Below are 13,162 nucleotides of genomic sequence, written 5' to 3'. Positions count from 1 at the left end.
GAATTTTACCAATTAAACCAAACACATTTTTGTAAATTACTCCTCAGCTTTGGCTGAAATGTGGAGTGAGTTTTTGCACTGAGCACATTGTGGAGTTGTCCCCCAACAGCGGCATTTAACTCCGGATGGAGGGACAGTAGGTCCAGTATTGACGAAAGGCTGGAACCTACCGACATAAACCAAGAAAAAAGCCAACCTTTTGTTTTCAGCCAAGAGAACAGTAGCTCATTTTGAGTAGAGATTTCGAGAAAATAGTCGGGTCCTTCAAACAGACACAGCGTCTCGTTGTGAGCGCTTGTCTCGGACAAAAGCAGACGAGTGGGAGCGTCTATTTACTCAGAGCGGACGGCGAGGGGACGGACACCGGCACGCAATCATATCTGCCATTTATCTTGTCAGTCGGACAGACAGCTCGGAATGCGGGCAGATCATTACGCGCCAAATACATCTGTCAGGGCCGCTCCGCTCCCTGGAGCATTGTGCATTTCACTGCAGTTAGAATCAAACCCTTTTATTTTATTTTCCAATTTCTCAGAGCACTATTTCATCTGGAATGGATCAGAGGCGGGGGGGGGGGGGGTGGAGACGCCATGCCGTGGCGGCGTCAGGGCAGTATCGATCAGGCCAGAGGTGTCTGGAAATGGTTGTGTATGATATATAAATGTGTCTTGTGCTTGTGTGTGTCTGTTTGATGGCGTTTGGTGGTAATCGGGTGGGGGTTGCACTGAGCCCCCCCCCCCCCTCCCTTGGGAAATAAGACAATATCTCAGAGGGCTAATCCCTGTGGGGGAGATAGTCACTTGAGCTTATCATGAAGATAACCTGATCCTCACACCCTAACACCTAGAACCCCATTTCTGAAGAGCAAAAAGATATAAAAGATTTTTTTTTTTTTTAAACATGGTGAACTGTGACACCAAAAAATATATATTTTAAGTAGCTTAAAATATGATTCAAATCCTGTGATAAAAAAAAAAAAAATCCTGTGAAATTGAAAGAACAAAATTGAACATTTTTACGCTGTTAAGTCTCTAATTCCAATGCATTTCCTTCTCGCCAAAGATTTTGACCCGAATTTGGCACTGAAGTAATGTTTATTATGTTCGTTTTGATTTTTAATTATATGATCGATTTTTAGTGTTGCGTGCTTTTTTGTAGCGGTCATATTTTATGCGCAGTCTATGAATTGCGTTTTGGGCAGCTCGATATTTCTTGGTTGAAATATCTATGTGTCACAATTGGTTTGTCGTGGACACTTTGGTAGCTGTTTACAGTAGATAAAACTGAGTCTAGAATTTGCACTTATCACGGAAAAGTGCCAGTGAGGGCACACACTGCATGCTTTATGAGCTTTAAGGATTTTATCTCTCGAGTCCAAATAAGTGAATACGCTGATTAACGTCTTAAAGAAACGAGAGCTGTTTAAGGGGAGTTCGATGCGTTTAGAGGTGAGATCCACTGTCACTGTGCATGTGATTTATGAGAATAGAAATTATATGAGCGGAGTTCCTCCAACCTATAGCGCTCGTGGGTTCAACAGGATTTATGCGCGGTGCCGCAGCGCATAAATCCCCGCTCATATTTCCTCACCCACGATGCCAAGACAAGATTCTTCCCCCAATAAATTCCGACTGCTCCTCGGTCAGACGGGCAGCTTGGGAACATCAAACACGTTTGACTCCGATGGAGCTTTAAAGATGAGCAGACCTCATTAACTATTGATTTTGTTTTCAATCACATTGATCAACTGACTGCAGAAAGAAAAAAAAAAAACCCCAGCAGGAAATCAATAAGGAGGTGTTATCCGTCGGAATAAGGCACCGGGTAAAAAAAAGTCATCTGTCACTCTGTGAACTCTGACCTTTGACCTCTCATTGAGTTTGCCGAGCTGTCATCCATAGACATGACTGGTTTGGGTCTGTTTCTTTTTTAATAAATGAATAGAAAAATGTTAACAAAATATACTACTATATCATATTAAATAGTAAATAATGCTCCTACACCTGAATTTCCCCCTGGGGATCAATAAGATGTTATTTTATCTCTATCTCTATCTTAAATAGATAAATATGCCGATAGTGATTGAGGATGTTATGAAGAGGTTTTGGGTTGGTTGCCTCTGCGTGAATAAATCTTTGGCACTTGAAGGTATTTTCAGAAGGTCTTTCTGGAACTGTCGGCCCACTGTCCACAAAGGTGCATATTCTCCAAATTAAAATGTATGGTTAACCACTCCATTATCCAAAAAAGTAAATAAACACAATAAATTAATCAATACATTTCTTTGTGAAATATTCTACATTGCCGGTGGGCAGTGTTCTTTTCCAACTTGAGCACTGTATGATCACGTCCTCTCTCAAAACGAAACCATCGCAGCGGAGCAAAGTGCCGCGCTGACGGAGCTGGGACCAGACGAACAGATGGCAGCATCCACAACATCCACCATAACTGCAGCTCGGGATCCATTTCCTGTTCAATTAAAGTGAACAAGACGAGTTGCTCCACGCCCACCTTCCCGCTTCTTATCCTTCATAAAAGTTGCTTAATGGAGGAACTCATACAGCATATAAAGCAGACACAGACAAAGATCTATGCACAGATATACGAAGATAAACACCCACACACACACACACGCACACACACACACACACACACACACACACACACACACACACACACACACACACACACACAAACACACACACACACACACACACACACACACACATACACTCAGAAATAGCCAAGCCTAGTGGTAGAAGTATATAATTGCACCTGATGAGGGTTCTTAAAGCCCTGAGTGAAATGTATTTCATTTTAACAGAAACACGCACACACACACACACACATACACACATACACACACAGACACACACACACACACACACACACACACACACACTCACACGCAAACGTGCACATACACAATATATTTATGCGCTGCTTCTCTTGAGGCTATAAGTAACACACATAAACACAGGTATAAGTCACTAATAGTATATCTGCTGTAAGAGGAGTCCTGTCTTTTTATGAGACCTTCAGAGTCTCACCTTCACATCTACACACAAACCCCTACATGCACATTTATCGCACACGCACACACACACACACACACACACACACACACACACACACACACACACACACACACACACACACACACACACACACACACACACACACAATGTGTCTCTTTAGACGGAGTGGAAGAAGTTGGCATTTTTCACAAGTTCTTGGTGCAGTAATGCACTATGGTTCCCTGGCTGCTGTGCCTTTCAGGCATATTTGCCAAGAAAAATGAAAAGTGGAAGATGCTGTTTTATGCAAAAATGATAACCGTGTAATGTGTTTACCCCGCTGTTGCAGTTCTGTCTTTTTAAAAAAGCAGACGCATTGATATTAAAATGTATTAGTATTTCTATGGGTACGCCTGTACGTCTTACGTGTGTGACTGTGTGTGTGTGTGTGTGTGTGTGTGTGTGTGTGTGTGTGTGTGTGTGTGTGTGTGTGTGTGTGTGTGTGTGTGTGTGTGTGTGTGTGTGTGTGTGTGTGTGTGTGTGTGTGTGTGTGTGTGTATGTGTTTCTCCTCCAAGGCCTCCCCATTGCCCTGGGTGGTAATTTACAGCCACCCAGCAAATGAGTTCTTTCGGAGGCCCACGTCACCGCACTCCATCACGGCCCGGCTAGTGATCTGTTACCAGGAACACTCCCACAATATCGGCCATAAAACTGCACGCCGGCTCCATATTAATGCGAGCGAGGAGCAGCTCTGGACCTGTGAAGGACGGAGAGGCTGTGTGGCTTTAACTCAAACACCCATTGACTCCTTCATGAGGAATGCAAGAGGAGTGGCAATAGCACCATTTTAGGAAGAGATACTGGACAAGGGCAGAGGGGATTAGAAGTTTGTTCATCCGGAATGCCCAATTGGTTCCCCAACACATAAGCCCAATTCAATTCATTTTCTGGGAATTAACATCCCCGGAAAAATCTCAAAGTTCAGTTCAGTCCTTGTCCAGTTAATGATGAAGGGATCCAATCCAAGTTGGCAAGAAGCAAGATTCAGAAGTTTAACTTTCAAACATAAAACTCGAAAATAGTGGTCAAATATGTTGAATTAGATATTAGATATAATCTCCACCCAGAGTAACAATGTTTAATGAGTTTGAACAGGCATGAACTGCATATACATGTTGTTACGTGCTCCGCCTGTTCTGCCCTTATTCCCCTTTGTCCGTCTCTTCCTCTCACATCTCTCAGGTGCCCCTTCCACCTGTAGTGTCCCTCCCTTAAAAAGGGCTCAGTTGAGAGTCAGACTCCTGACTGGCAGCATTCCCTTTTGTTTGGTCCCTCTCCCCCTTTAGTGTTTTTTGTCTAGGCTCCCTATATTTTTTTCCTTTTTCTTTTGGGGAGGGAGGTCTGGTCGTCTAGTTCTCGTGGCTTTATTTCTGTAGTTAAGTTTTTCCTCTGTTTTGTTAGTCCGACGGCCCGCTGCGCGGTTGGCCCAGGCTTCTCCATCCTTTTGTTCTTTTGGGCCGGACCTCCCTGCTGTTATTGTTTCCTCATTTGTGAGTATTTTCATGTTTTGTTAAATAAATGATTTTTGTTGTGTAATCCCAAAGCGGTGTGGCATCCTTTTTAATAGGTTAGAGCCAAGTGTGTTTGAGGCCTTAGCACATGTATTTAATACAACATAAGATTTGGATAGCCCTGTGGTGCGGGGGTGGTTTGATTTAAGCAGCCGCAACTGTTGTGTCCCGTTAATTGGGCCCAAGATCAGGGTGGCTGTACACCTGTTGCTCGTCAGAGCAATCAACATATACAGGCTAAAGCACCCATCCCCCCACACAGACGGAGGGAGAGCCTTTGTCATGATAACTTTTCATCTGCTCCCGGCTTGTTACATCTTGCCCCTATCCATTAAACTGGTGTGTTTATATCATCATGGCCTTTGTCTCTGTGTCGGCGAGCCCCAAGAAAAGCCACTGAAGTGCGGCAGGACACACTGGAAAATGAAAAGTTGTCATGACAATGGCTCTCCCTTAGTCTGCGTTGGTTGATTGCTCTGACAAGCAACAGGCGTACCACCCCTGATCCCGGGCCCAGTTAACTAGACCCAAGAAAGGTGTGGCTGCTTAAATCAGACCACCACCACACCACAATCTATATTTTGGTTCGGTGGTCAACCAGCGAACAACTTTGTTGAACCCAAAGTTTCAATATTATCATGTGTAGGCAGCTTAAGAACTCTAACTGTTACTGCAAAGCTCTTCAAATCCACACAAGGAGCAAACAGTAAGGAGGAAAAAAAAACTGTCCCAACTCCAAACATGAGGACATTGACAAGCAGAGTCCAAGAGTCCACTGATAAAATCTCCTGAGCAGCGGCGCTGACAACTCTGCTTCGTGAAAAACGAGGAAGAAGCCTCTGGCCGCCCTGGCTTCCGAAGCGGGTCAGGGTGAGAGAACCTCACCCAAGAGTCAGGTCACCGAAGCTGGGGAGGCCAGCCTTGAAGCCGAGGGGGAGACACCATTGGAGACGAGAGGCTGTGAAGTGGAACAGTGTTTGGTGTGGTAAGAGAGTGTGTCTGAGTTTTTGCGAAAGACACTGTTCTGCCAGCTGGAGTGTGACTGGTCGACTTTGATAAGGTCAGCCGCAGGGGCCCTATTGTCCACCCCAGTTTGGGACCCCTGCCAGCCGCTCCGTCAGCTCCACTGGCACAACGCTGCTCCACTCATTAAACAAACACAAGGAGTAAAACATGCATGCGCGGAATCACAAATATATACAAACACACAATACTCACACGCTCAACAGATACTTTGCTGAAAGGGGGTTTAGTGCTTTCCTTGGCAGCACGAGGAGCCGGCGAATCCGACGACTTGGCCAAGCGCAAGTGTTCTAAATGGCACCCCCCAAACTACCCTGACTGATTCTCTCCCGGTCAATCTGTTTATGAATGCTTCTGTTTAATATTTTATCTCGTCTTGCCAGAAATGTATACAGAGCTCTTTGGCTCTTAAAATGTTTAATTTGCTAATTTTAAACTGCTGAGATAATGGTGAAATAAAAACAGGGGATGTGTTAATCAAAAGCAGTGCCTCACTTGCTGGTTTAGTTTAAATAGGTCATCAGTTCTTTTATTACTGCGCGAATGACGTTCGTCAAATACACAACAGCTCAGTGGGGCGCTTAAGCACGACAATTGGGCCTTTTCAATAAAAGTGTCAGATTTGTCAGATGAAGGTTCATATGTTACGAGAAGAAATAGATATGAAGGCACCGAAAACTTGGCCCCAGAGGGCCATGGCAGCCATTTTTCAAAATGCCCACCAAATAGGCACCACATCACAGACAACATAGACTTCTTCCCCATTTGAAAAACAAAATAGAAGAGGCATGGTCACCTCAGGATGAGAATTCTACAGAATGCTACATAGATGGAACAGCAATAATTTTTCATTCACAAAAAAAACTTAAATGCTGTTTTTTTGTATACATTTCATAATATGCTATCCTTTAATTCAGAATTGTGTGTATATATGTGTGTTTGTGTGTGTGTGTGTGTGTGTGTGTGTGTGTGTGTGTGTGTGTGTGTGTGTGTGTGTGTGTGTGTGTCTCTATCTGAGTGGGTTGGTGTTGTGCTGCAGTGACTTTGTTTTGGGGTGACTGGACCCCCCCCTCTACACCTCCCCAGCAGCAGCTACTAATTGCATTTTGACTGATTATCAACATCAAGCTGTAAATCAGTAAGCAAGGCAACCTTGCAGAGAGAGAGAGAGAGAGAGAGAGAGAGAGAGAGAGGGAAGGAATGAAAAGAGAGGGCAAGCGTGCATGCTTGCGTGCATGCAGGTGTATGAATGTGAGGGGAGGAAGAACATGACAGGCAAGATATGAGAAAATGCAAAGTTGAAAAAAGAAAGAGAGAAGGAGCGAAGTTCAAAAATGTAGAAACACACCTCAAGTTTTTTGGACCTCTTTTAGCTCAATCCAGCCACATCTGGATGATGACGTGTCATCATTTATGTGTCTATTCATTATATTTCTCCATTTAACTTTTGAATAAGTGCTACGCAAATTTGTTTCTCACATTACTGCTACCTTCTTCACATGCAATCATACACTCACGCACACACACACACACACATACACACACACACACACACACCCCTGCCAGGGCAGCAGCCTGGTTGTAGCCTCCAGCAGGACAGAGCTGATCTACGATACGACCGGACCATCTTTCTTTGAAACTTTCCTTTATCCCTGTTTCACCTTCACGTTTTTTCACACACACACACACACACACACACACACACACACACACACACACACACACACACTTACAGAAAGTTGACGCAGCCGGTGCCGGGCGGGGGAGCAATCCAGACGAAGCTGAAGCTGCTGGACGGCTGATGGCTGACGTGCGACGCCACCACGCTGCACACGAACTGCGTCCCACTGAACTGCCGCTCCGGCATCACACCTGAGGACGGACAAAACTAAAGTCAAAAACAAGAATGGTGGGGGGGGGAAAAAAGACGCTGTACACGTAACATGTAGAAAGTTGTGCGATAGTTTTGGAAGGTATAACAACATTTTAGGTATATTTTTATTTTTCTGTGGATTTATTTCTGTGTATAGACAGCTATCACTCCATCCAGCTCTTTTCTGCTTTCAATATCGATCCAGACATTCTCTCTCTTCTTCCTCTTTCCTACACTTTCATATCGCACCTTAGAAAAGTATATATTTACTGAATATGCCTGTGGTTACATATATATGGATATATTTGTACATTTGTTGTATGTGTATATGTGTATACATATATACATACATATACACCTATATACATACATATACACATATATACAGTATATATATATATACACACACATACATATACATATATACACACATATATATGTATATATACAGTATTTAAATATATTTATAATATATGTATATATTCCTACATATATACATACATACATACATATATACACATACATACATCCATATATACAGTATATATATATACATACCATACATATACACTGTATATATATATATAAACACACACACACACACACACACACACACACACACACACACACACACACACACACACACACACACACACACACACACACACACACACACACAAACACATCCCTCCTGTCACCAGTTGCCTTTCTCGCCGTCTTCCCTGAGCTGCCGGCGGGTAACAGGCTCTTATTGATGACAGCCGCTGTCCGGCTATGATTCCGCGGGAAGAATGACATCATGTCACACAATCTTTCTCTTGCTGCGGAGTCTCAGAACGCCGTGGGTGCAAGGGCAGGGCTCCACCGGCGTTCATCCATCACAGGACAAACCACCACAGCCGCCGGGGACATTTCAAACGGTTCGATACTATGCTGGCTCAACCGAATGGCATTACAGCACCAAGGAGGAGGATGTCCACATATCAAAGTAAAACCATGTTCGATGTCACACGTGGACACATAAAGACGCGGAAAATGCAATAACATGGGTAACGTTCAAATCAATGAGGAAAGACGGACTTCCAGGTCAAAGCATAGTCCAATGCATGCATATTTGTCTATTTTATGTAAAGAGGTGATCTGCAGTTTTAGTTCCAGTGTCACATTAGATAGAGAAAACCGGCGTCATAAACACTGAAAATATAATAAATAGATCTACCATATTTTAAGATATATTTAGACAGACAGACAAATAGACAAAATTATCTTGTAATGATGCACATTTACAGTGATACAGTATTTAAAGCACAGTATATATATGATATGATAGTATTTGCCCTGTCCTAGAGCATGACATTTCAATTTGTTACATCTTTAATACATCAAATGCACACATGAAGAATCACTATTTCACAATGTACAGGTTGTGTACTTAATAATGAATTCCATAACTATGAAATAAACACAAAAAATAGCGACAAAACCAATCCCCTCCCAAAACAATCATTGCATTTTTTTCACTCCCCTTTCTTCCTATCTGCTCTTCTCTTCCCCATCTCTTCTCCTCCCCTTGTGTGCAACCTTCTCTGTTGTTTTCCTTGGACAGTCTCGCCAATAGAAACTCAAAAGCAGAGTTTAAAAGAAATGACTCCATTCCGGTTTACCCTCAATTTTCGGAGATTAAATCCATAAATATCCGCGGTAGTCTCGTTGGCTCACTGCGCGAGTCTGCGTTTGATTGAGAAAACTTGTGCGAGCGCCAGATTTACGAGTTGCCGAGCGGAGCAGCCTGTTGCCGAGCGGAGGGGTGTTCAGGGAGGCCGGCGGTGTGTAGTAACAGAGAAGTAATGGCTCTCAAATGGCAACGATGTTCTGCAATCATCTATGCTTCAACTTGCTGCTTAATGGCTACGATTTGTGGCTAATGATAATAATACACACACATGCGTGCGTACACTGCCAAAACAGTACAACGTGTGTACACTGCCAAACAGGAACATTAGGTACTGTTGCTTTGTTGATGTACAAACCATCAACATCCAACCTTAACACTCTCCTTTTTTTAAATTTTTTAACTTAATTTGTTCATTTATATATTACTTTATAATTGACTGATATATTTTTATTTTTCTGCCTGCCTTTCCTATTCCCTATAGTTTTCATTTTGTTACCCACACACACACACACACACACACTCGCGCTCACAAAGAGGCTTAACAATGTAAGTAGCTCCATCATCAACAGATTATTGTATGTGGCTGTGTGAACATTGTTTGCCTGAATGGACCGAATCCAGGCAGTGTTTACCCACAATACCCTAAAAACTGTAAAATGAAGAGGCAGAACAATTTCTTGCACGCTGCATACGCAGCACTGGGGGAAATATGCTTTCACATTCCTGTACAACGCTCCCTTCTCAGCCCTGGGCATGCATCAGGGCGCGTGCACGCACACACACACACACACACACACACACACACACACACACACACACACACACACACACACACACACACACACACACACACACAAACAAACACACACACAACTGCCAATTTACAGAAGAATTCTATTGCTGTCACATGCTGTGCAATTACGGCTCCAACCACGGCAGTCGAGGAATCGGTTTTATAGCGCTAAGTGTCCAATTTTTGCGGCAGGGCCAAAGGAGAGAGAGAGTGAGCTGCACTCACACTCTTTCATGGAGGCAATTTGAGACTCCCGACCGATGTGCATAACACAGGCTCCACAAAACACTATCTAGAAAATTGTAGAGGGAAAGAGAAACAAAGAAGTAGCGACGGGGAGAGGGGATAAGAAGAGACGGCTGTTTGTCCGAGTTAAAGGCAGAAAGAGAGAGAGATGAGTAAATGGAGGTGGGCAAAACAAGTAGGGACAGAGACGTTTTAAGCTAGACTTTATTGATCCCCGTGGGGAAATTTGGCGTCTGCATTCATTTCGAGGCCATCCTGAGTATTTAGGGGCAGCGTGGCGCCTGGGGATCAACTCCACTGCACTGAGAGGAGGAATTGAGGAAATAAGTCTCTTGTGGAGAGCAGAACGGGACAATTTATCTTGCAAAGTGTGTCCATCTTTCTGTTGCTCATCAAAGAAAAAAGAACAAACATTTTTATTTCCAACTCATTTCAAAGGGGAAACCCAGGACGTGGCTCTTTGCTTATAATTTCCACCAAATTTTCAAGTGTTTTTATTATGACATTAGCTTGAATAATTCTCAAACTGACCCAGATCTAAAGTTTGTTTCATAATGTTGTCTTGGATGGATGAGTTATGAAGCGGCACTAGATTCTGTTTGAAAAGGTGGCCAATACTGACGACTATAAAATAAGTAATTGTGGATTAATTGATTCAAGAACTTTATGCTGAAAGGAAGTCACAATTTAAAGACTTAAATTGTGACAACAACCGACACGACGCCCATGAATCAGGGCTCAGGGTTGTCCAAGGCAGGACCCTACACAGGCTCCTACCTCTTTTTTTTTTTTTTAAGTTGATGAGAGTTTTGCACAATGGATAAAGACGCTTGCTCTCATTGTTCCCTCAATACCAGTGTAGACTACTTTCATGCCATCTGGCTGGCTGGGGCGGGTGGTTCTGCCGCGGTGTTGGTCTGTCAGCATGGGACCTGGCCACCCACCTGTGGTCCACGCCAGGCACCCACACCCATTCTTATGCCTGCACGTGGGGGTGGGTTGTATGTGGGCACTTCAGGGGTGCAGGGTCTCCTCACGTCCTCTGGGACTGGTTTATCGTGGCTCCTCAGGGGCCTCCTGCGGTCGTGGAGTGTCTATACGGTTGTGGGACGCAGGGGCCTTTTTCCACTGCTTGGATGCGCTACGATATAATTCCGACCTCATACACTAGTACAAATTGGGATGAGTCCCGTGCACTCACCAATGGACCCGTCACACATGTTGTCGTCTGATGTTTGTTTTTCCAGGTACATGTTGTTGTTTGTTTCTCTGTTTATTTGTCTCACCTGTGGTGATTCTTCCCCTCTTGGAGAAGTAATGACGATTAGTTGTTTACAGACTAAAATATGGTAAGATGGTTCTCTAAAGAGGGGGATTTGTGGAGGTTCTGTGCAAGAAAAATTTGTGCTCTTCATCGTCTTCATCCTACAGGTCGTCCACAGGACAGAGTTATTGCAGCAGTTCTTGATGATTAAATAATTAATAGAGTTGCATTGCAGGTTGAGAAGTTGAACTTCACTTGCAGATTAACTCTGTGCTAGATGCAATGGCACAAATACTTTGCGTTGTATGCCCAGCATGCTGACAGCACATGTTAAAAAAAAATAATCAAAAAAAAGAAAAGAGTCTTGCACAATAGTTACAGTAGTGTTGCAACACTGCCTTATTGAATTTACAAAGGCTGCTATTACGCATCTGAAATTATGTCCGCAGGAATGAAGAGTGGAAAAAGAAGAGCTAGGGCAGGAGAATAACAGGAGAGAGAAAAGGGATGGGGAGGAGGTGAACGGGAGAATCAAATGCTTGAAATTCACAGGGAGCAAGAGGGGGGAAACATAGAGGAGAGAGAGAGAGAGAGAGAGAGACAGAGAGAGAGAGAGAGAGTTAAAGGAAAAAGAGGGAATAAGATAGATTCAGGAAAAATAAAGACAGAGAGCTGTTTGGCTACAGGGTGAGATGAAACGACAGACTCGCACGCGCCGCTCAAAGAACTATGACAAAACACACTCGGGCATAAAAATGCAAATACTGAAAGTAATCGCTTTCATGTTTCAGTGTGGAAAGAGCGAAACACGAAATATGTTTATTCAATGGGATCCAGTTAAGCAACAAGCTGTTGCTGGAACCAGAGAAAGATGGGCGAAGCGATCCAACATGACACACGGAAATCCAGGACAATGAAGTAAACAAGCAGTTTGAGAGCGAAAGAAAGAAATGGAGGGAGAGAGAGCAAGTGGAGTTAAAATCACAATATCTTTTGCCGAACAATTGGCTAATTTGACAAGATTTTGGGGAGGACTCTGCATGTTTTCATAAAGATATTTACACACATGGAAACAATCATTAGAAATGTGGATATTCCAACCATTGCTTAGAACATCTATAACAGTCCATGAAGTTCGGAAAATTGCTTTTTTTTTTTATCCTGCAAGGCAGTCTTAAAGACATCAGTGAACTATATCACAATACTATACTACTATATTACTATCGCCAAAATCTCAGATGATATATCCCAATAGCAATATTATTGAAACATCACCCAGCCCTCGACAGAGGAATTAAATTGTGGGGGGGTTCCATCAAGCTCCTTCTCCGTGCATTCATCTGTTGGTTCCTAACCATCACTCGTATCCACGGTTCTTCAGATCTGACAGAGCTGTCATTTCACTTTTGGCTTTGCTTTGCATTGTCACCTTGCTTAGTGGCGGTTTTGCTCGTCTTCGTCCTTTGTTCTGTGAAACGTTCCCTCCTTGCTCCACTCCTCGCTCCACTCCTCGCTCCACTCATTTCTTGCGAGCGCGTTAAGTGAATCTATTTATTCTACAGTTTGAGTTGAGGGACGGATGCACGGTGGCGGTGGCGAGCGGCTCCTCGCTGCCGCCACCGGAGTTGGTTCACATTAGGGTCGACGCACCTGTTGTTTATGTCCTTTTATGCCTTTCGTCCCTCAAGCTTAAGTGTGC

At 43.5% G+C, this 13,162-nt stretch overlaps 1 protein-coding gene across 1 annotated transcript in view; it reads right to left on the bottom strand.

Annotated features, from left to right (window-relative positions):
• Positions 1–13,162, bottom strand: part of reln (reelin) — a gene marked incomplete at its 5' end in the record, with an annotated part of 118,522 nt that overhangs the window by 63,842 nt on the left and 41,518 nt on the right. The window contains one exon of the mRNA XM_080001851.1: positions 7,346–7,484. Coding sequence (XP_079857977.1) covers positions 7,346–7,484 — 139 coding nt within the window. The remainder of the gene's footprint in view (positions 1–7,345; positions 7,485–13,162) is intronic.

Source organism: Zeus faber (genome assembly GCF_960531495.2).
Source record: "Zeus faber genome assembly, chromosome: 6".
NCBI lineage: Eukaryota > Metazoa > Chordata > Actinopteri > Zeiformes > Zeidae > Zeus > Zeus faber.
The sequence above is the reverse complement of the archived record's forward strand: the minus strand, read 5'-3'. Positions and strand labels throughout refer to the sequence as shown.